Raw genomic sequence first — 24,328 nt, forward strand, 5'->3', positions numbered from 1 at the left:
GACATTTCTGGATACAACTAGGAAAGTGCATCAATTTGTTCACACTGAAACAGGTTTTTTCCACACCCATGCCTAAGCCACCAGGAGACAGTGATCAATATAGTGAAAGGCTGAGGAGAAAACATAATAGCATGGTTAATTTTTGTTTTGTTGGGGTTGTTTTGTTCTGCTGCTTTTTTTGGGGGGCTTTTAGGTGGAGTTTTTGGTGTCTGTTTTATTTTGTTTTGTTTTAGTTTGATTTTGTGGTTTTGTTGGTTTCGTGTCTTTTGGTTTGTTTTTTTTTTTTTGGGGGGTGGTTTTGGAAGTTTTTTTGGTTGTTATTTTGGGGTGGGTTTTTTTTTTTTTTGTTTTGTTTTGGGGGTTTTTTTGGGTTTTTGTGGTTTGTTTGTTTGTTTGTTTGTTGTTTTTTTTTTTTTTTTTTTTTTTTTTGTTTGGTTTTGGGTTTGGTGGTTTTTTTGGTTTTTGTTTTGTTTTGTTTTGTTTTGGGTTTTTTTTTGTTTTGTTTTGTTTTCTTGATGTGGTTTTTTTTTTGGCCCTTTGAAAAAGAGTATAATACATTTTGGAATAGTCAAAAATACATTTTTTCCCCTCCTGGTGGAAGACCCCTTGCAGAAAAGATCAATATGGTGACTGATTGCTTTGAGCATTTCTTCGCTACCTGTCACTGATCCCTGGATGGGATGCATTCACTCTGTGAGACAGGGCCTGTTGAGGAGTTACTGGATAGGTTTTTTAGAGTCTGTGCTCTATAAATCACTTTATGAGCACAATAGCCCCTCTTGGTAAAACTCATCATTCACCTCTAGTGAGAGGAGGACCATTTTACTCCTTCCATTATCTAGGTCAGGGGAATCTTTGGAGAGCTAATCACCTCACTGCTAAATGAAGAGAGCTTTGACTCCCCACCCCAAAACCTACATGCCCTGTGGTGTTAAAAGCAGGTGGCCACTTTGGCTTGTCATTCATCCAAATTTTACAGCAGGGTTTTTGTGAGGAAAGGTCCTACTACACTTGATAAACCTCCTGCCATGTCCTTACACCTTAGGTAACAGAGAGACAGGCAGGAAGGTGCTTCTAGGACACAGAAGATGAGGGAATCTGGCAACTTGCATCTGCTTTAGTCCTGCTTTGGGAAGTTTCAGATTTTTGCTGCAATTTATTTTTATTTATTTATTATTTGCATGGGGAGGTCACTGCATTTCAAAACACTGTGTATTAAATAAGTAGAAATGTCCAGGACAAACTTAAATTACACTGACAGAAATCAAGAAGTTTGATTATCTTTCTGCCTTATTTTCCCCCTGGCATACAGCTCATTTTATTTACTCTTTGTCTCTGCGGCTCTCAGCTTTGAAAGTACATCTTCATTTTCCTTCTAAACTGAAAACATATTCCCTTTATAAGATCACAAAGGACTGGGGGTTTTTATGACCTTTCCTGCAACTGCACCCAACTGTTGATTTCCTCACTAAAATACTGTGGGTGTAAGCAGCTGAAAATAATGAGTAATAAAGATAAAAACACTTCACTATGTTTCAAAAATTTTCTTGCTCAGGGTTTTCGTTTGTCCTCAGCAAACAGAAACAACTGGCAGGTTTACCATTATTACTCTAACTATCACTGCTGCAGTTTCTACTACTTATTACTGCTTTTGCCAAAAAGAAGCCTCATTTTATCAAGGAACAACCAAGCAACCACCGTGCCCCATCCCACACAGGATCAGCTTTGCTTTCAGCTCCTTCCATCATCAGCAGCTCTGAGCAGTACCACATCCAATTTGTGCAGCACAAACGTCACCAGGAGCCATCACAAAGGGAACAATTTCCAGAAGCTGGGCTCTAAAATCAAACTGTGATGCCTCAGCATTGCTTGTCTTTCTTCTCAGAGGGCGTATTCAGAGTGGCATCGCTCTTGCACCAAAAACTGAGAGGAGATCCAGAAGCAACCCAGAGGGACCCAATCCCAGCTGGCCAGGACCTGCTGTGGGTGTAGGACTTGTGCTAAAAGCCATGTCATGTACCTTTTGTGGGGGGATCCTGATGAAGAAGGAAGATATCCTTAGGCTCAGGCACAAAATGGGCATGCCCATCTCAATTAAAGCAATTTTGGTAATGTTGAACTGCTCATCCCCTGACCCACCTCCCAGCAGTCAATTCTGTCCTGTCCGCTCTTATCTGTGAGCAATAGAGAGACAAAATGCTGCTTCCCCCTACCCATTTTTAATACTCTACCTCCCTCCACCAGTTCTGACACAGTTTAAAGGAACAATTAAGATGCACAGGAAAGACATTTTGTCCTGAAGCCAAGCTCTGCATGTAGGTGCCTGTGTGACCAACAGATACAAAATGCTTCTTCTCATTCATTTTGCCAAAATGTTGCTTGTATTTCACTTTTGATTTGAAAAGAAACCCTACCTTTGCTTCACCTTTTCCCAAAATTAAATAAAGGAGGAAAAAGGCCATTAGCAGGGTCAAGAGATTGAACTTGTTTTGGTTTCTTTTCCTGAGGACCAAAAGCACCCTAAAACCCAGAAAACTTAATGAAGCTGCTATCTATATGTGGCAGAAACTGAATTTTCATTGATAAGGGAGAAACAATTGTCCAGTTCACTTTTGAGTCTGGCGCATTGGCAAGAATAGGCCAAAAGGTGACTCACAAATGTCTAAACACGTCAGATGCTCAACGAGAACCATTCCTTCTTGTGGGCTTGACAGGTAAACTGGGTTTCCAAGGCTCCTAAGATTGTTACCTCTCAAAAACAGGAAGAAATAGATAAATTTCTGACCTATATTTAATGTTCTGAGTCCAGAGACTTTCTCCACCTTCCACAGAAACTTCAACTTACCTCTCTTCCACCCGCAGCCGAGCTGGCTGGCATCCCAGGAATTTGCTGCAAAAAAACCCCCGCTCATGTTTGCAGTGAAGCAAACCCACTGATCCTAAAAATTTGCATTTGATTCCCTCCAAAATCAGAGGTTCTGCCCCATCCCACCCTTTCCCTGAGCTCCCACCCTCACATTGCCCAGCCCCACTGGAACCACAGAGCCTTTGTGATGCCTGCATGGAAGCAGGCAGGATTTTTTTTTCCGGCCGAAATGAAGATTTCAGGGTTGCACTGACCTCCACCAGGGGCCTGGGCTTGCGCTCCACCGCAAACCTGAAGTGGCAGAGCTCACAGTAGCTGGTGTTGGAGGAGGACAGCCAGCGCTCCAGGCAGCTGCGGTGAATGGTCCCCAAGGTCCCCGTGCACTCACAGGGGGACAGCAGCTCCTCGTGGCTGCTGCCCTCGTGGCAGATCCTGCAGATGGGCCGGTCATTGAAGGGGCTGCTGCAGGACAGGGAGGGAAAAATGCTGGTCAGTGCTGGAGGGTTGTGGTGACAGGTTAGGGGGAAGGGCCAATTGAATCTGCTTTCCTAGAGGAGCCCCTTTGGGAGGTTCTCTCCAAAATGTACCCTGAACCAGGACGAATACATCCAGTGGCTCCCAACATGAGGCTTCTCTGTCGTGAGCTAGAAATATTTGCATTGCTTTGCCCTCTAATTAGTAATCCAAGCTAGTGGACTAGTGATTTAAGGCATTTTGGTTTTCTTGCTTAAAATGCCTATTTTATTGGGGGTGGGGGGAAGTTTAAACTGAAAAACATCAGAGTGGCAAATGAGAGGTGGAAGACCAAGTCCTTTCGTATTTTGTATTTTCCAGCTCTTCACAAAGCAGCAGCGCAGTCACCTCAGGAAGTCCCAAAATCCATCAGGGACGTTGTAAATCTGCCTCAGCTGGGCACTTCTTGGTGATCCTCTGGCATAAATGTAGCGACATTTCTCCTCACAGAGAAAAGCAAGGCACAATTTTTCCCAAGAATATTTCTGGGTTTCACATTCTCTGAACCTCAGAGAAATAATTCTTATCTTATTTACTGTGCCTGTGTTTGTGCTAAAGTTGAATGCGATATGGAGATTGTTTACCCAGAGGGATGGTGTTTTGTTTCCTTGGCCTATCAGGGCCAAGTGTGTGTGTGTGTTGGGGCTGTTGGGTGACAGCCAGGAAATTTTGTGGAGTTAGAGTGCAGTGGTGTGCAGAGCCGAATGCTTAGCAGATTCAGTTTAGATGTAATGTAACATGATGTAATATAGTATAGAATAATATAGTATAATAAAGTAATTAATTAGCCTTCTGATGAGCTGGAAGTGACCTCATCATTCCTCCCTGCCACAGGGATTGTCCTGTTTCGATACATAAATGTTATTTTCACTGGCCAACAGTAAAGGACTGCTGAAAGAGCAGCACCTTGCCCTGTAGCCCCCAAAGGCAGGGCCATGACTTCAGAAAAGCACATGGAGGCAGAAACATCCTCTCCCTGGAAAGGGTTTCCCTCTCTCTGGGACAGCCCACAGGCAGGTCAAGGAGGGATACAAACAGATGTGTGCCAAACACATCCCTGCTGTGGGGCTGCAGGTGGGTATTTCTTCTGCAGCGCTTTAAGATCCATGAAGTCTTTCCAGCTCACCACCACCAGCAAAGACAAATTTGATTTTGACCCAAGCATCAAGCCTGGATAAGGCCAAGCACATCAGAATGCCCTTTCTTGCTTCTAATGAGAACAAAGCCAGCCTGAAGCACACTTCAAAGGCATAGATTAACAATATATTTCACCTCTAATCCGCCTCTCTAAACCAGCAGCAAGAAGGAAGGTCAATCCCTCGGACAACGACAGAAGCTGCAACACTGGTGCTAGAAACAGCTTGTGTGGCTGCTCAGCACACCAGGGGCTGGTGAAGTGTTTAGGAAGCATGATGCCTTCTGCAGCATGATCCTTGTGATGATGGAGTGGGGGTTTAACCACACACCACATGGGAAGGGAGCCTGTCCCTCCCTCTGCCCAGCACCTACCTCTGCACGGCCAGGGTCCGCACCACGGAGGAGAGCAGCTGCCCATCCTTGGAGGACACCTGCATGACATACTGGGGACAGCTGGTGGCCAGGCCCCCGCTGCTGCCAGGCAGGCTCTTTCCATCGGGGGCTGGAGGGTGTGGATGGGCTGGAGGCACTCCAGGCAGGTGGCTGCAGCGGTTGGTCCTCATGGCGCTGGGCAGCGGGTCCCCATCTAGGCAGGAACGGGGACAGGGAGGTGCTGTGGGGCACATCCCTCCCTGTCTGACCAACAGCAGGCGTGAGAAGGAGCATCCCTCACTGCCCACCCCAGGTTTATGAAGCCCACTCAGCAGGGAAAGGGGGTTTGCAACATGGGGTGTCACAGAATAAAACAGTCTGCACATCCCACAAGCAGCAAGGCAGCAACCTTGCCTTCTTCTCTCTGCAGACTCCTGAAGTCATGAGTGATAAACAGAGAGGCTGAAGCTTTTGTCACTCCCCCTCCAAGTGTTTCAAAGGTATATACAGTCTGTGCACTTTCAAATTTAAAGGCTGCCACTCTCCGCCAAGGGGGAAAGTTATGTTCTGGAGGAGAAAATGCTTGATTGGCTTCAAATCCCCTTTGAAAACACTTCCATGCTGCTTAGTGTCTTCTATCACCACCCACAGCAGAGCACAGACCTGGCAATTAATCCTGTACAGGGTTTTAGTCACACAAACCTGCTTAATCACAGCCTGCACAGCAGTAATTTATGCCACAAGGTGAGGCAGAAATCACAGCCTGCCCGTGCCTCCCTCCTCTGCTTTGCTCTCTCTCACATCACTGTGAGTGTGTTCTGCACAGGGCTTTCACACATGGCACTTGGGAAGGAAGGGTTGTGCTGGGAACAAGTGTGATAATCCACTTGTGGGGAATTTTGTAAGGAATTTGAGATGGGACTTTTGAGTTTGTTTTGATGATGGGATTTATTTTTCTTATCTTCTGCATAGGTAAGAAGGGTGAATTTGGCTCACATCTTCACCCTACGGTTCAGAAGGTTACAAGACTCCTAATTACAAGACCTTTTAAGGAGTTGTTGACAAATAAAACACTGCCAACAAGGGTATTTATGTTTTTGACCCAATCCTTAAATATTTCATCTTCTGGACCCAGCTACAGTGTAAGCTTTCTTAGCCAATCATGTTATGACACACAAACCCACCGCACTGCATTCTAAACTCCTTGTTTACCTCTGAAACTACTTTAATTTTTATATCTTAAACTCTAAAACTCTAAACTTTCTTCCACTTAACGAAGTCTGCTCTAAACTACAAATCCACATTCTCACTTCTAGCAGCTCAGTTTGGAAGCCTTTTCCAAGGCCTCTGATCAAATTTTTGTTGAATTCTAAGCATTGGCTTACAGGCCCAAAGTTCTGAGAGTTCCCTGCATTTTGGATCCCAACCAGAAGGATCCAAAGTGTGTGTGCCTGAGTGTGTAAATTCCTGATGCCTCTCCAAGGATTTTGGAGAAACCCCGTGTTTTGGCTCTGTTGGATTTGAGGAAGAGCAGCACCAACCTTGGGAAGCCCCCTGAAGGGATGGCCTTGGCAGTAAGATTTTGGGGCATGTGAAGACTGGTGTGGGTGCTGGACCACTTGCACCACACAAGTTTTCTCGCAGGGACTCATATTCTTAGAAAGGCGTCTAAAATAGGAAAATAGGTTTGTTTTGCAGGGTGACTTCAGCTGTTTTCAGACCACACATCCCCCAGGGAAAGAGCTGGAGGCTGATGAGACAGCTTACAGGGCAGAGAGTGTCCAGGGAATGGGGCAGGGAATTGGACTCTGGGCCCCATTTACAATGAAAATGGAGCAAATGGCTGATGTCAAAACCATTAACATATAAAAGATGCAGACATTTCAAGAGAATAAGAGCCACAGACTCTCCAAGGAGACCATGGTGTTCAGTTTTAGTTTTAAAATCCATGCTGAGACTGTTTAACAAGAACGTTCAGCTGCTGAGTAGCTGCTTCATTAAACTTAAAAAGCCTAAGAAGTATCATGCTTACAGACTCACGCTGCAGAATTATGTATTTTTATCCTGATTGCTTCACTGACCCCATTTTGTACAACAGTGGTTTTATAATTTCATATATAATGGCCATCCAGGCCTTTACAAAACACATCCCTCAGTCACTTGATGAGTTTGGAGCATCAGAAGATGCAACTAAATGCAAAGCTTTAAAGCACACAGGAAATTATCTGGCTGTATCTCAGGAATGTTAATTCAAATTTCTGCCTACAGCACTGCATTGATATCCCACTTTGGCAGAGCAGATGCAGGTAATCCCTTTTCTACTTTTTTTTAAAAAAAGAAGGAAGGTTCAGGTAATCGCTTTCTGCTTTTTTTAAAAGGAAGCTGAAAGCTGCAACACATTTTTCTGAATTCAGAAGGACCGTTTTCACACAAAATCAGTGCATGTGCCTGAAAAGTGATACAATTTTAGAATTAAATGATGTGTGCTTTAATACTGAACCCCATGGTAAATAATGGAGATTAGTTGTCCTGAGAAGCACAGAGATCCTAAGCAAATCCTAAGGTAAAGCTGGCATTAGGGAATTGTAAATTTTAACAGCCACAAACCCCCAAAGTCAGTATTTTCCATATGTATGCATTATGTAAAGAAGTTTTTTACCTGAAACAAGCGGAAATCTATCAAAAACTCCACAATAAAAGAGAAAATAAAGAACAAATCCAGGAAGATGTATTTAGGTGGTATTTATGAAGAGAAGCAATATTACCTTGGGGAAGACAGAATATCAATATTTATTCCAGACACCAGAAAATTCTGAGAAAAGTGGCTGAATGGGGCATGGTGAATGTATGGTAGTATTTAGCTCTTTGTTTTTTCTTTTCTGTGTTGTCACTAGTTGTAGTTTTTCATTTATATATACATATATATAAAATATATTAAAAATATATATATTTATATATTTATATAAATGATATATATATATGATATATATCATTTATATATACATATATAAATATAAAATTAGATATCTTTTTATATATATGTACATATCTATATATATGTATGTATGTATGTATATGGTTTTATGGGTATCAGAGTAAAAGTAAAGGTGTTGCAGATATTTTCTTTATGCAGTAAGTGTAAAAAACAACGACAAACCAACCAATAAACTCAAGCAAAGTATCTGAGAGCTTGTTGAAGCTAGGTAGAAGATCCAAGTGCAGAAGACATCCTATGCCCCATAATAACTTACAGGATGGTATATTCCTATTTAAGAGATTTATACCTTCTGAAGCAAAAAATCTACAAGGCTCAACAAGCGAGCAAGGCACTGCCACTCCAATTTAGTTGCACTCAAATAAGAAGTTAAAAACCAGAATCACTGCCCTGAAATGGAATTCAAAGGCAAAGCCACCTGCAGACCTGGAAGCACAGCTGGAATCCCTGCTGCACTCTCTCTGACATGAGTTCACCCCAGTTCTGAGACCCACAAAGCATCATCAGGGTGACGAGTCAAATTATCACAGCTGAGCTTTTTAAAGCAGCGCTGTTTCCCTGCTGGAGCTGTGAGTGGCTGGGATTGACACAAGCCAAAATGATCTTTACACTTCGAGCAGTGGGTTGCAAATGTTGAACAAATACTCGTGGAGTTGCTCCCTTTTCTTTTTTTTTTTTTTTTTTTTCCCCAGCACTTCTGCTAAGAATAGCACTTATTCCACCTCTCAGTCATGGTTTCAAACTTGGAAACCCTTTCAACTTTCTTATTCCACGTTCCCACAAGTTCACCCTACTAGCTTCAAGAAATGCGACGTGTGCTTGCATCAATCAGTTTCAACGCTTAAAAATATGCATGAAAAGCCACCAGCACCCCATCTGGAGACATTTTCCCAAGAAATACTGGGTTATTTTAAAAAGACAGCCAAAATACTGATGCTAATATTAATAATAATTATAACAAAAACAGCAAACCAAGCCAAAACCAAACAAACTGTCACACCAGCAGAAAAATCCCAAATACATACCCACAAAGAGAAATAATTTTTTAAGAATTGCAAAGAAATAAAAAAACCACTATGAACAATACTAAAAAACCAAAAAATTGCCCTCCAGTTTTCAGAAGCTTTCAGAGATCTTTTTTCTTCATTTATTATTTATTTCTATTTATATTAATATTATTATAATATTATACTATATTATAATATTAGAATTACATATACGTATATAAAATTATATAAAATATATAATTATAGTATAATATTATAATTATATTATAATATTATACTATACTATATTATAATATATATTATATTAAATAATATTATAATTTATATTATTTATTTATATACTGATTGTTATTTATTATTTATTTCTTTATACTATTTATGTAATTTCACATAATTTTGTGCAGTTTACTCGAGATTTTTGGATCCCAGTGATGTGTGTACAGTTTTTTACCTGGGACAGGTCAGCAGATCTGGAGCACACACAGAATTCTCCACCTCACTGCAAACTGGAAGAATGGTGCAAATCGTGGAGGAGCATCTCCCAACTTCTTTTCTGCTATCAATCCTGGCTGGCTGCTCAGAATGCAAATTGCTGCATTCTAAGTAATAAATAAACGTTTCAAATAAATGTTTCAAAATTTCAAAATGTTTTTGCCAGCAAAGCAGTTGTCAGAGGCTGGGTAAAAAAGGTGTTCAGTGTTCTCCACTGGCTCAAGTGTTACCTTTGTTTCTAGAAAAAGGGAACAGCAACTCACCTTTCCCTCACTGAGGTTTAGACAATAATTTTATGCCACACTTCAGGATGGCCCAGAGACCAAAGCAGGCATTGCACTTGCTGGATCACACACAGCTGCTGGGTGATCCCTGTTTCCCCTTCCCACCAAAAAAATGCAGAAGAAGAACAAAAATTCTCCACTCCAGAGCACTCTGGAACCTCCTAGATTTTTGCCCACTAACAAACAAGGCAGGGTACTGTGAAGGTGGAACGGACAGATCACTTCTTTAAAAATAAGAACCCCTGGGACACCTGAAAATCGTATTTTAGTGTAAAAAAACCGAGTTTTATGCATGTCCTTTCTTGGAAACTCACATCTGGAATAGTTTGAAATGTTTCTTGGCTCCACCACAGAGCTTCAAGGGCGCCCTCCTGGTTTCAAACACACAAATATTGAGTGAAGAAGTTGGTGGGGTAACTGGCAATTCCAGTTGAAGCACCACAACACGCCTCAAGTCCCCCAGAGTGAAAAATTAATCTCTCTAAATTGAGAAGACCAATTCCTATATTTGATAATGACATGTGGCTCAGCACGAGGAGAGGGAAAAAAAAAACAAACCAAAAAATGCTGCCTGACCTGTTCATTTTGGAGCTCTAAAGGCATCGGGGAGAGAGGACACGGCAGTTCTGGGACACGGTGGCAGGAGAGCAAGGCTGGAGAAAATTTTGTTTTGGTCAACAGCATCCAGTTTGCTGCATCACACACCACCTTTTAAGGAGCTCTGAGAGACCACTGAAAGGTGCAAGAGGAAGATGTGGCAATTGTTCCCCAGCTGAGGAGGGCAGATTTCAAACTAAGGTGTTTCGACACACAGAAAGTGGGACAGCACAAACCCAGATGACATTGGGCAATTTTACTCTGTTTCAGCCCAAGTTTTACTGATTTTTTCAAAGCTGTAAACAGCATTTCCCATTCTTCTGGTCTGACTGCAGGGAGCTGCAGGGGCTTTTAAAAGCTGCCACACTGTAGGCTGCATTGAAAGTGCAATTTTATAAACAAGCACTTCAAAAAAAACCCGAGTGCTCATTTGAGGCAGCAGCACAAAGCAGTTCAGCATAAGCAGTCCTTAAGAGTCTGACCATGCATTTAAAACCTCAGTGCCCACCCATAAATCATTGTTATTTTGTTAGGTACTGAACCTTGAGCCACTTTCCATGAGAGCAACACACTCCCTCCTTGGCACTGTGAACTTTTTAATAAATTGCTTTATATGCCTGCACAGCCAGGCTTGGGTCATTTGCTTAGATTTGTATCCTTGTGTTGGTTGTTGAAATGCAATTTTTCAGATGACAATAAATACCAGAAGTACTTGTGGTGGGTGGTGGCATTTTAGCTTTGCATTACTAAGAAAAAAAAAGCCAGAAGACAAAAATTCAGTTTACAACTGATCTGGAAATAGAATTTTTTTCCCCCAAGGTATAAGAAAATATGTATGTTTTCTTTCCTTGTACTACTTTTTTTCTAGCAGAAATGTCTTTCCTCGCAGGTTACAAAGACACCTATTTTAACATGTTCCTAAATTCCCTTTTCTTTCATTGCCACATCTGATTCAGACCCCCACTCCCCTATTTCCTGTCCACAAAATTCCTTCTTATACCCCAGAAAATGGCTTAAACCACAATTGTTTACACACTTAGGCACCAAAATGCAGTGAAAGAATTAGTATTTGCTCATATACTCAAAGATTGCATAATAAAAGCCCCAGAAGTTTGGGGTTTTTTGCACTAGAAAGCTCTGGAATCTCTTTCCTCTTCCAAATTAGGTCACCTTATACAAATGAGTCAAGCATTTCTTGGCCTAAAACGTGAAAGATGAGAATTTAATTTGCTCTCAGCAGCTATCAAAGGCCAAAGAACTCCATGTCAGTCCTTAAAGCTGGGCTTCATCTCTAAAAATCACTTTATCCTGGAGAGTGACTGTATTTTTTTGCACGCTGTGTTTTACTGCCGAGGCACTTCGTTCGTCATGGGAACTGCAAAACTTTCAGCCAAATTCTCTGCAAGCACCTCGGATTTCATCAGAAAACCTGTCTTTTGCAATTTCCAAATTTTATTATTTTGTTTTTTCAGTTTTAACTGCATCATCCAGTGCCTCTGCACTCTGACCTCTGCTCCCTTTAGGTGCTTCATTCCTGCTGCTTGTCCTGTCAGAAAAATGAAAATCTGAGAGCGCAGGATGCTCACCCCACCCCTGAGACTCACACAGCACCAAAAAATTGAACAGAAATCACACCCTGATGTTTTCAACTATTCCTTCAGCAGATGGGGAGGATGGGGACAGCGTGAGGACCAGTGTTTCTGTCAAATATGAAGTCTTGAAGTCTTTCTTAAATACAAGGTCTTAGGAGAGAAAATTGAGTCAGATCTGATCCAAATGTGCTGCATTTGATGGAACTGCCACTATTGACCTCCCCCACATTTAGGCAGGACTCAGAGCTACTGTCCCACGGTTCTGGGATGGAGCTCAGGGGAAAACACTCAAAAGTTAAATATTCATGTACTCCCAAGGCCACGTTTTCACATTTAAAAATAGCTCTCCCCATTTCCACTGCAAGGCTGAAAGGGGGGCTGCCAGCATCACACAGATCATTGCCCTGCCCCATGTAAAAAATCACTAATTTGGCTTCTTTTGTGTGCTCACACAGGTAAACATCAGCTGAATCCAACTGATTTCGCCTGGCCAGGCAAGGCCAAGCTGAAAATTACTCATTTAAACTGCAAATGGTGTAAATAGTTAATACCTGAGGGTTTGGTAATGAACTCCAGTTCATGTAAATCTTGTGTAAATTAACTCTTTGACAAATAACTCTTAAATTATGATTTTACCTGGCTCACAGCGGCCAAATCCACACAGATTTTGAAGCTGTGACCAAGAAATTAAGAAATTTGTTTGCAGAAGAGTTTGAGCAACAGAGAGCACAGAGGGTGCTGGCAGGTGATGGAGGCAAGAGCTTGAAAACTGCGGGGCAAAAAGAGCCAGCAAAAGAACAAAATGTTTTTAACTACTTATGGGGGATACTTGGAGAAATGTGGTCATGGTAATTCTACAGACAGCTTAAGAAAAATGCTAATTCTTCTGTTCATCATTGCTAAGTTAATTATTTGACTGATTTTAGTACATTTCATTCTTCCAGCTCCTGCAGTCAATACTGCACACGAATATGATCCTATTTCAATTATTGCATTTATACTTCTCACTATTGATGGCAAAACATCTCAATGAATGAGACTTAGAAAAGATACTAAACCCTCTTTCAAATTAAAGTAAGTAGAAAATTGAAAACATTTCTCTTTTTAATAGCTTTATATTTTAATTCCAGAGTTGGGCAATATTGGCTGCATCAGTCTTGCATTTGAGAAAAGCTTCATTAGAAGCTCAATGAGCACAACTTGTCTTTGAGACTCCAGTTTTGAGACAAAGATTATTATCATACCCTGCATACCTCAGTCTTGATGCATTGTAATTTAACCTGAAATCGTTCTGGTGCCTTCATATTAATTTCTTTTCTTTCTTAGTCTTCACCTGCATAAAAATTTAATATTTAGTTCCTCCACAGAGGACTTCTCTCCTTTCCATATGATGCATCCCTAACATCTCACTGCTTGCAAGGTACCTGCATTACTAGAAATCTTGTCTGGTGCTCTGCACTGAAGCCCACATGCACCAAGTACATTCAGAAGACCTTTTCCTTCTTCCCTAGGCACTGTGTCTGTCACTTCTACAACAAGACTGAAAACCCCACGGGGTGGATTAAATTCTCATGTTTTATTCAGCAATGAATCACCTGGATGGCAGTCTGCAAATACCTGAAATTTGGCTTCTGTGTGATGCTTTGCAAAGCGTGTCCCAAACTAATATATTTACACATGGAATATGTGCTTTCGCTTGTTCTCTGGCTGTGGGATCACCCCAGCTGTTTCTGGAGGTGCCATCCAACAAGCCACTTTCCTTCCCTGAAGAGAATTTACTCTGCATGATTTTATCTTGCTGTGTTTCAGCTGGCGGCAGCAGCTGAGTGTTTGATGTTTAGCAATGGGGGGAATTATTCTTCCAAACATCTTGTTTGAAAAAAGAGGAAAACACTTTAAAAAGCAAAATGCCTCCAAACGCAGGTCTATTCCTCTCCCTTTTCCCTTTCTACCCTTCAGTCAGAAGCAGCTAAAAATATTCTTGCTGCATTTTCCTTCACATGGGAAGATAAACCCTCCCTGTTCCCATATCAGTCTATTTCTCTCAGCAGGAGCGAAGTGTGGACTCCATGGGTTCCTGCAATATTTACATAAAAGATTTCCCTCTGAACTTCAGTTTGGGGGAGGGAAAAGAGTTTTTCACCAAACTCCAAGACTTGCACTGCAGTCCAGAATGAGACAAACACATGGGGATAGTGTGAGTTAGTTAAAATCACTGATAATTCCCTACAGCAGCTGGTTTTACATGGGTTTGTGGTGTGTTATATAAAACTCTATGCTGTGGGGACTGAACAGCTCCATTTCTTTTCCAGTAACAAGCACACCAAGAATGCTTTTAGTCGTTGTCGCATGAAGTTGGCATTGGTCAAACAAATCAGATCTGACGTGCAGACCTGGAAAGGAAAAGTTATTGCTGCAAAATAAAGCACAGAAAATTCAATTTCTCTTCAGTAATCTTCAAGTCAATTACTGAAATGCTGCACTAGTGAATCAAAACTACAAGACAGAACTAAATCAAAATGGCAGAGGTGAAATTTTACTGGACAACATTATTGTCCTTATCAAATCCAAGAGAAATATCAACAAGAGAAATAACAAGAGTTAGAAGTGAACTAGCTATTAGCCTTATTTCTATGAGAAATAAAGTCAGTGGAAGCCTGGAGTGGGTTAGAGCTGATCTCAGCTGGGATTTTACTCTGTGTGTTATTGTGACTTCTTCTGAAATCAACCCTGACATGCAGCTTTGCTTGCATACCCAAGACAAGCTTGGTATAGGACTATTAGAACTTTGCAGAGCAGCAGTGAGCCAGACTAATGTTAAAAATATATACTATTGTGTAATTGGCCCTGCAAGACATTTCATAGATTTCTATAGTGCCATTTAGCAAGCTCTGCTATTTGTTTTCCCTGCCAGAGAATTACTAACCCTTTCTAAGAAGCTGAGTGTGTGTAACTCAGAAACATGAAACCTCATCTATGAACTACTGTATTAATGCTGCTTGGTGGGGCTTTGTGTATTAGAATCCTGGGATGGTTTGGGCAGGAAGGGATCTTAAAGACCATTTTGTTCCACCCCTGCCATGGCAGGGACACCTCCCACTGTCCCAGTGTCCAGCCTGGCCTTGGGCACTGCCAGGGATCCAGGGCAGCCCCTGTGGGAATTCTATTCCAGGGCCTGCCCACCCTCACAGGGAAGAATTTATCCCTAATATCTGATTTAAACCTACTCTCTGTTAGTTTGAAGCCATTAACCCTTGTCCTGCCACTGCAGACCCTTACAAACAGTCTCCATCTCTCCTGCAGCCTCCCTCCTGCATCAAAATGGTCACAATCAGGTCCTGAAACCTTCCCTTCCCCAGGCTGATATCCCTGGAGCTGCCCCAAACACTCCCAAGAGGCCTGAGAACATGATGATCGTGATTTTCTTTCAACCACACTTTTAAAGCATTCATTAAAGATTCACTTGTATCTCACCAAAATGTTTGCGCGTCTTTGTGCCGCCTTGCACATCCTCAGACATCAATGATGGCACAAAAATCATCCAGAAGCGTGGAAATTCTAAAACTTGGCTGGACACTTTGGCTCTGTTGCAGAAGAATCTGTGTGAAGTTAGCTGTTGCCAAAGGGCAAAGCAATTAAACATCTCCAAGATGTACCCTGGGGGCTGCAAAATCCTGGAGTTTCTGGAGATGTTGTGAACAGCCAGAAGTAAGGAGGAAGATAAAACACTTATTTGCTTTCAGCAATGTGTTTTACCAGCCTACTTCATCCTCCAAAAAAACTATTTTTTCTTAGTAAACAAGCAAGTAAAATATTTCTCCTCCAAGACTTGCCTTCCTGCTGCTGAGGCAGGTGAAAAGGGAAACCCTGCTGGAAGTTTAGCACACAGGTTTTCCACAAACTCTTGATTGAGTGATTTATACCTTACACACTGCAAGGATTTGTGGGTCTCTCTCCTCTCCACTACTTTAAACTTTTAGGGTCAGGCAGCTTTATCTCACTGTAGTGCTGTGGAAATTTCTAGAATCTGCTCGCCTTCCTTCTTGATCCTTGTGGTGCAACGGCTGCAACAGCAACTGAGGAGAGTTCAGGTAGAAGCAATCACCAATGAAACCTAAAAATGGAAACTTTAACAACCCTAAAAACCAGCCCTAGTACTCCAGCTCCATCTCTTAATCAAGAGCAATTTATATTTACACAGCCCATGAAATGTAAAGTTTGAGGATCCTCTGCTATTTAGTAGAATAAGTCAGCACGGCACGTTTTTCACAAGGAGCACTTCCCTTGGTTCAGCTGGTGCTCAGGACTTTCAAAGCACACTTCAGGGCAATCCAGGCCTGGTGAGCAAACCCACAGGACCAAATGCCCAGCTCCCAACTCTGCCTGCCTGTTTGGCCCCTGATGAGCGCAGAGTTCTGCTCCGTGCGACAGAGGGAAGATGGCACTCCTCCTCCCTCGAGGCCTCCACGCAGAGATGTCTCACAACACGGTGGTAAATTGAGTATACAGGTGATTCTGCTGCTTCTGGCAACCAGAAAGAAAGCAGAAATACTATTTTTAGCATGGCACTTCATTACCAGTTTAATGGTATCCCAAGGTTTAGCAGCCTGTCAGGTCAGGAAGAAATTACACCTTGTTAGAGAAAAGCACTGAAACAAATTTCCTCATTAAGTGCCATGTCTCCCAGCTTTTGCCTGTTGCTGGAAACATAATTTTTCACCCTGTAAAAAATTGGATAAGTAATATTCAATCATTTTTTTGTTTTATGTTGGGCTATCTCCATCACTTTTATCTTCCTTGCCATTGACTAGTGAGATTTTAAGTGGGTTTTCTGGCTCTTTAATTAAAAATTATTAGAATACCTCCACAAGTATTTTATAATAACATTGATGCTGAAGTTGAAAAACTGATCCCTTTATGTACAAACACCTTAATAAACTAGTGGATCTCAGTGAATTTCTTTATCATCATTTTGAGAACTGCTGCATTTGCCAAAGGTTAATTACATTTCCCATGCCATCTGGGCATTGTTCTCAGCTGGTCATACTAGTCCTAAAGTTTGTTCATTTTTGCCATCAAATGAATCCCCAGTGTTTTTCTGAGGAAGCTGACATCCTCCAAAGGCTCTTCTTCCTTTCTAACTCCTGGTTTATCTCCTACCACAGCTACAGTGGAAGCAGAATGAATCCCTGATATCCCATCATTCTATAAAATATATCTTAATAGTCTTGCCTATGTAACATCCTGCAGGCACACAACGAATTTGTAGCCCTAATGAAGAACAGTGAGTTAAAAGAGTGACAAGAAATTAGCTTAAAGTGAGCCAAAGCCTTGTTCAAACCCCTCCTCAGTGCAGCCCATCTCCAAAGCTGAACAGCCCATATAATAACTGCAATTATTTTCTTCCAATATTTGTGACATCTGTCCTTTCTGGCAGTCACTATCTGTTTCAAGCACATTACACTCCTGGCTGCTGATACATGTAGAGGATAAATTAATTATGGATAGGAATTTGTGACCAAGTGTTTCCAGAAACTCGGACTATCTGTCTCACTGCACACAGCCATCGGCTCTCAGCTGCCAAGCAGGACTGAAATAAGCAAAACAGAGACAGGAAATTCACTGCCTCAGCCCCAAAATACTCAACAATCTTGGCCCAGGCCAGAGCACGCTCATCTTTTGTCAAAAGCAAAACAACAGAAGCCTAATGATCAACAAAGGCAATTCATTGCAACAGGCCAGCACTGGAGGAGGTGAGGGAGTCCAGGTGGTAAAAAATTTCACTTGGATTTTTGGGGATGGATTTTTTTGTGTGTCCAGATGGGAGGTGGCAACAGATTCATTGCCTTTTGAGCTTTCAGGGAGGAGAGACAAAAATTACACGTTGCACACCCCTGAGCAGGTTGTGCACAGGCAAAGGGTGAAGGTCTGGCAGCCACAACCCAAGTGAGCTGGGATGGAATTGCTCTTGTGGCTTCAACACAGATTTATACAAAACGTGGGGGAACTGAGCCGTAGTTGCTCTCATTTTTTCATTTTTCCATCTGACATTTCATTATTTAATATGATTTAGTTGATAGAAGCTTTTAAATCAAACTCTGTCTGGAATCTGTTTGAGTGGGTCGAGAGCCAAGCAAGCACAAGCAACCTGTACATATATAAAATATTTCAGACTGAGAGACTTGTCTCTAATTTCTAAACCTCAGTGGCAGCAGAGCCTGATTGCAGCAGCAACGTCCAGTGAAGGACTCTCAGTTGTTCTTCTCCATTGCAGTTTTTTCAGTCTTTATAAACCCCTGGCAGTGTCAAGCAGCACAAACGGAATAGCAGGCAGTCCATCAGCAGCCAGAAATTAACTCTGAGCTGTGTGTCACAGCTGAGAGCCCACACCAGCCTGGCAGCTGCCAATTCCTGCCAGCCCAAGACGTGTCCTTAAAAGCAGGATTGTCACAGAACACTGAAGTCACAAAAACAGAGCCACCAACCTCTGCTGCACAATGAAATCAGCTTACAGGCAAGGAGCTGGCTTTGAGGGCTCCATCAGGGATGAGTTCCTCTTGTGCTGGTGGGAATACCCTGATCTCCTGGGTTTCAGAACATGTCTAAATTTAAAATAAGCTGCTGCGAGGGGAAACTCTGTTTTTATGCTGCACGGATTGGAAAGTTATGGGCACAAGTAGGAGGGCAGGAATGGGCAGGTTAGGGCTGCCACGTTCATTTTCCTGCCTGTCCTGGCACTAAGTCAGAGAAACCACCACTTCCAGCAGCTGTGAAAAAGTGGAGCTGCAGTTTGAGAGGAGGAGAAAAGAGAGGTGGGATTCGGTTTCCAGCTCCTGATGGTCTTCAGGGAGTGGTCCCTGAAAACAAAGCTTAAACAAAGTGTGTTATTGATACTCCCATGTGAATTAATCACTCCTCCCTCAGGCCCCTCAGACATGGCTTGGCACCTCAGGAAGGAGCAGCCTGAGGATTTCTGAAACACAAAGTTCATAACTTTATGTTACAGAACATGAAGTGGCACCCAGTGGCATCCACAGGAGCTATTTCATTCCGTTTCACAGAGATCTTAAGGACTAAAATGGGGGGCAAAAATCCCAGAAGATGAAGGTGTAAACCTGTCCTCATGTGGAGATACCAAGAGTTTAAACCAGGCCTTTATGTTCCAGCTACAGCCATGAAATGCTACACGGTTTTATTTCCAAGCATTTTAGAGATAAATGCATTTGATGCCTCTCATAAACAGCCTGGAGCAGATAAGCAAAGAACCAACACTGACCTCGTGTCAGATTTACAATTTTTATTTTTTAAGCCCTCGGAAAACCAATTACCTCAACCATAAGCTAGTTTTGGAGAAAACTAATCTCCCCAGTGCTCAGCCCAGCGAGGCTTGTAAAGCACCCAGCTCACACGGAGGTAGGAAAAAAACAGGTGGGAAAAAAATAAGAAAGGGTTGCAGACTCTGACCCTGCCTCATGCTTCTCATGCTCTCTCTCTTTTTGAGGTAAAGCAGTGATTGCAATGAGAGCTGGGGCAGCAGAGACCAGACTTGATGATGAAAAAATCCCCCCCAAAAAAATAACAAAAAAAAGGAACACAAACAAAACAAACAAAAAACCTAACAACCAATCAACCAAACAAAAAAAAAAACAAACAAACAAAAAAAAACAAACAAAAAACCCCCAAAAAACCCCCGAAAACAAAAAAACCCCAAAAACTAAAACACAAAGCAAACAAAAAAACCCCACACAATAAACCCCAAAAAACAAAACAAAACAAAACAAACAAAAACAAAACAAAAAACAAAACAAAAAACCCCACAAAAAACCCAAAACTAAACAAAAAAAAAACCCACACAAGAATCCCCTTTTAATAAAGCACCAACTCTAAAAAGCTTCAGACTGCCTGGGTTGTAACAGCTTCACAACAGTATTTATTCATTTGTGTTTACTGTCACATCCCAATAAATATCACAGTCAGTAAAAGCTTTATGCCAGTTGCCTGTATCCTTTGGTTAACCTTCTGCAAAATTCACCTATTCATCATGACTCTCATCATCAAACCAGAGAGAGAGTTTTCTTCTGCTAGTGTTGTTTTGGGTTTATTTTTTTCCCCTGTGTGCTTTAACACAGACATGCCTTTGCAAATTTTATGTGTTAATTTTTTAATAGTTTGCTTAGTACAATTATATACTTACAACACTTGCTGTAATGTTTAGGCAGCCTAATATAAGTGTGTGACAGAATAATAAAAAAACCAAATAATTAAAATCATAATAATTTTAATAATAATATAATAAATAAATTGTTTATTATATTTGTTATATTATATATAATATAATATATATTATATATATCTATTATATATATCTGTTATCTATTATCTATATATATCTATATATATTTATATATATCTATTTTATATATATATAAAATGGAATATATTTATTATATATAATATATATTTATTATATTTATTATATATATATAATTTTTATTTAATAATATAATAGATAAATAAACAAATAAATAATAAAAAACCCCCATCTCTATCTAGCAGGGTTTTACCTAAATTTCAAGTGGCCATCTCCACTGCTCTTTTATGCCAGGAAGAAAAGCATGGCTTCTACCTTCTTAAAATTATTCCTTCTGAAAAGACACCCAACATTTGAGCAGCAGTTTGTCAAGGTCCTCTGGCAAGCTTCGTGAACCACAGATTTATTTCGTGGCTTTGACTATTTCCCCTCATTCTAGCAATCCCCAGTCTTGCAGAGACTGCCCTGAGGGCATGACATGTCTCCACATCCCCCACAGAACACCCAAATTAAAAAAAAAAAAACAGTAAAACTGAGTGGAAGTAAAAGAGTTTTGTCCCAGTCAGTGTGCTCTATCCAAGCCAATGTGCTTCTCTGCGTGAAGCCATAACAGTCAGAAAAGAAAATTTTGTCCTCAAAATTCAGCAGTTTTGTGTTACAAGTAGAACCATTAAATACTAAAAAAAATATGAATAGAACCATTGAATATTAAAAAAAAAATAAAAGCAAAAGATGTTAAAAGAAAAACCTTCTCACTCCACTTTCACTCAGTACAAGCTGCAACAGGGGACATTTAGGTGGGACTAGAGGAGGAATTTCTTCACACAGGTGAAGAAATTGATTGATGATTGGTGAAATTGATTGGAAATTGACTGGTGATTGGTGATTGGAAGGGAGGTGGTGGAGTCTCAGTCCCTGGAGGGGTTTAAGGAATTAAACCAGGCACCGAGTGCTCTGCTCTGGTTGACAGGTTGGACCCAGAGCTCTTTTCCAACCTAATTGATTCTGTGGTTCCGTGTGATTTCCACAAAACAAAACTTAGTAAAGATCTGCACAAATCAAAGGAAAAGCATCCAAGATCTGTCTTGAGCATTTAGAGGGTTTTTTTTTACAGTGTTAGACTAAATATTTTGTCTCTGCTTTAGCAGTGCCAGCAATGATTCATCCCTACAAAATACTGTTGAATAATTAAAAGTAGATGATATCTCTGTTCTCTCTTAATAACATTTTTTCCCCTACTCCCAATTTTTTTCCTTTGAAACAAATGTCTACCAGTCAGTTAATTAACATTCATTTTTCTAGGATCTGCTCAGCACAGGAATACACTAACTCTTCAGGTGAAAGTCATTTATAGACTACATTATCCAAAGTTATTTGCCATTCCTTTGTCCTTGGCAGAGCAGCGTTGCAAAGACAACCAGCATCTTAGAGCAGAACACATTAACAAGATTGTTAATTTCCTGATCCTGCTAATGAAAAAAAAAACACCCTCACCACTCCATTAAATAAAAATGAATGGCAATTATTACCAATTTTATTATTTTTCCACAAAGAACAGAGGGCGAAATCCTCAGTCCAGCAAGATGTTAATTACTCCAAAAGGATAAATCCCAGATCCATGAAGCTTCTTATTCTCTGTATTGTGGGGCTTTTTTAGATAATGCTGCTGTGAAAAAAAAAAAGAAACCTCTATTCTGAGGCAGATTAAGAGGGCACCTCAGCCACTCATCATAATTATCAGGGAGCTCCTTGGCCATGCAACCACAGAAAAAAAAACATTTACAGAGGGAAAATGTTGGGTCCCTCCCATAAAATTTAAGATTTTCTCACCAGCTGACACAACCTGTTACCCATTTCTGGGGCCCAGCACACACTGTCCAAGCTGATTATCCCATTGGTTTTGGGGTGCAATGAGCTGCATTTGGGACTTCACCACAGCCAGGGGGATTTTCTGGACCTCTCTGTGCAGCACAGCCACCCCCAGTGCCTTGTGCCTCACTTGGTGGAAATTAACATTGTGTTCCAGCTACAGGAGGAGCAGAGTGAGAAAGGCAGTTTTCTCAAGTTGTTTTTTTCTCGAGTTTTCCCAAACTGTCATGCTTAATTTTCAGGACTTCTTAAAAGCACTTACAGCTAAATTGCGAGGAAAAACGTGATGCAAAACTACGAGTTTTGGTCACGTTGAAGTGATGCCTATGTTGATGCTATTTTTTTTTTTTTTAAAGGTAGGCTTTTCTGGAAAACTTGGGATAATCTGGGAGAGCTGGGGACGCGACTGTTTCACCAAGTTTAGAAGACTTTCCTGGAATTATTTTGTGTTAGGTTTTATGAAACCATGAAGCATTTTGGGTTTGCATGCCTGTCTGCATGCTTAAAAAGCAGAAAAAGCAGTTGGGCTGTAACTGATCACATATTTTCCTTTTATACCTGATAAGGAGTAACAGGATTTATTCCACCAGCGGTAAGCATGGCACCTTAGTGGTCATTCTTATTAAGAAGGATTTTATCTTTTCAAGGAGTTTACTTCCTCCTCTTTTGGGAGGCTTTCAATGTGTACAAGGAGTTTGAGTGGATTTTAGGGTGTGTTGAGATTCAAATTGGCTGTGGGTAAAGTAAAAGTGGCTGTGAGTGAGATCTGGGCAGCTGCTCGCTGCTCCAAAATTCACCCAGTCACTCACGATGCCACAGGCACAAGGGACAATATTTCAAGGCTCTGGGAATTAATGTTTTGTTGTAGCTTAATGCACCATCAGACCTGCAGATGGAAAAGAGGTTTCCGCGAGATGCATCGCCCTGGCAAGCTCCAAGTGACTTCAGCACGAGGCTGATCTCTGGCTCAGCTGGCCACCCTTTTCCTGTCGAAGCTTTAATGCAAGATGTGAAAAATGGGTATTTTATGGTTGGCTTTTCACAAATATTACAATGAATATAATATGTGTTGTGTCAGAAAGTAATGCTGCGTTAATTTTCTTAAGTAGTGTGCTAAATAGAGTTTTAGGTTACAACATAAGGTTAAAATAGAAACTATGCTATGTAGGATACTTTTTTTCCTAAAGAAAAGATTCACTGCAAGATAGCAGCCACAGGACATCTAAATCTTTCAGAGAAAAAGGATTTACTGTCCCATTATCAGAAGAAATGAACTTATTCCTGCCTTGCTCAGCCATGAAGACACCTTAGGATTCAGAGGAAGAAGTTGACGATGACCAGACAGAATCCTGTATTTAAATAGAATTTATGCATCATGTATGAGGTGTATGAATATGCAACAGGCTATTGTTTTTAAGGGTTAATCCTCTGTTAACAGGTGTCCTTTTTCAGGCTTCTATTGCCCAGAAAAAGGTACCCAGACCATCCGTAACTCTCTGTCTTTATTGTCTCATATTGTCCTAATCCAAATTGTCCAAAATATTATTACTCTAATTATATTGCTATTTGTATAACCATTTTATTACTATTAAACTTTTAAAATTTTAGAACACAGGTGATTGGCATTTTTCACACAAGAAAAGCTGGCATGCAGGTCCATTACAGCCAGGTTGGCTTGGGAACTGTAACCCAGCTCCAGAACAGCATCAGCATCTCTGGGCAGCATGGTTTTTTGAGCCACAGCCCAGGTAAAAGGCAGAGATGACTTTAAGCTTTTCAGTGCCCCTCTCTAGGGATGTTCTGCTTTACCAGGACTCAGTTCTGCAGACGCAGGAGGGCATTCAGGTGTGTGATGCCAAAGGAAGCACCAGGTGCTCACAGCCCATTTGATTGCTCCTTGCCCTGATCAGCAGCTTCTCTATAAACTTGTGGCAGTAAAAATCAAAAGATTATTTGTTCAGGGAGATCTTGCTGGCTAAACATAGCCAAGCTGCTTGACAATTCCCTGTGGACAGGGGCTGCCTTCCAAGGGCTGCTGCTCCCACCAGCTGAGTTCCAAGCACTCACACAGAGCTTTTAGTCCCACAATATGTGTTTAATTATTTACCAAAACCGATTACAATGCATTTGTGAGACTTTTATGGCCATCCCAAACATATTCAGAAGCACTGAGTTTGTATCTTTAGCCAGTCATTCACACTAACACTGAACAAACACTTCCTTTGGTTTTCCATAACTTTGAAGACACCCCACATGCCCCCAATCTTGTTTTCTTGAGATTTTAGGGACAAAT

General features: G+C 41.2%; 1 protein-coding gene across 3 annotated transcripts in view; it reads right to left on the minus strand.

Moving 5' to 3' along the window:
• The window catches only part of MARCHF3 (membrane associated ring-CH-type finger 3), a 57,710-nt gene that overhangs the window by 16,279 nt on the left and 17,103 nt on the right, over positions 1-24,328 (minus strand). For 2 of the 3 annotated variants that reach the window (XM_030968738.1, XM_030968740.1), the window contains exons 3-4: positions 4,889-5,148; positions 3,121-3,328 (exon numbers count right to left, since the gene is read on the minus strand). In XM_030968738.1, coding sequence (XP_030824598.1) covers positions 3,121-3,328; positions 4,889-5,142 — 462 coding nt within the window. In that variant the 5' untranslated portion in view covers positions 5,143-5,148. The remainder of the gene's footprint in view (positions 1-3,120; positions 3,329-4,888; positions 5,149-24,328) is intronic. The other variant, XM_030968739.1, reaches the window with a different exon arrangement.

Source organism: Camarhynchus parvulus, chromosome Z, assembly GCF_901933205.1.
Source record: "Camarhynchus parvulus chromosome Z, STF_HiC, whole genome shotgun sequence".
NCBI lineage: Eukaryota > Metazoa > Chordata > Aves > Passeriformes > Thraupidae > Camarhynchus > Camarhynchus parvulus.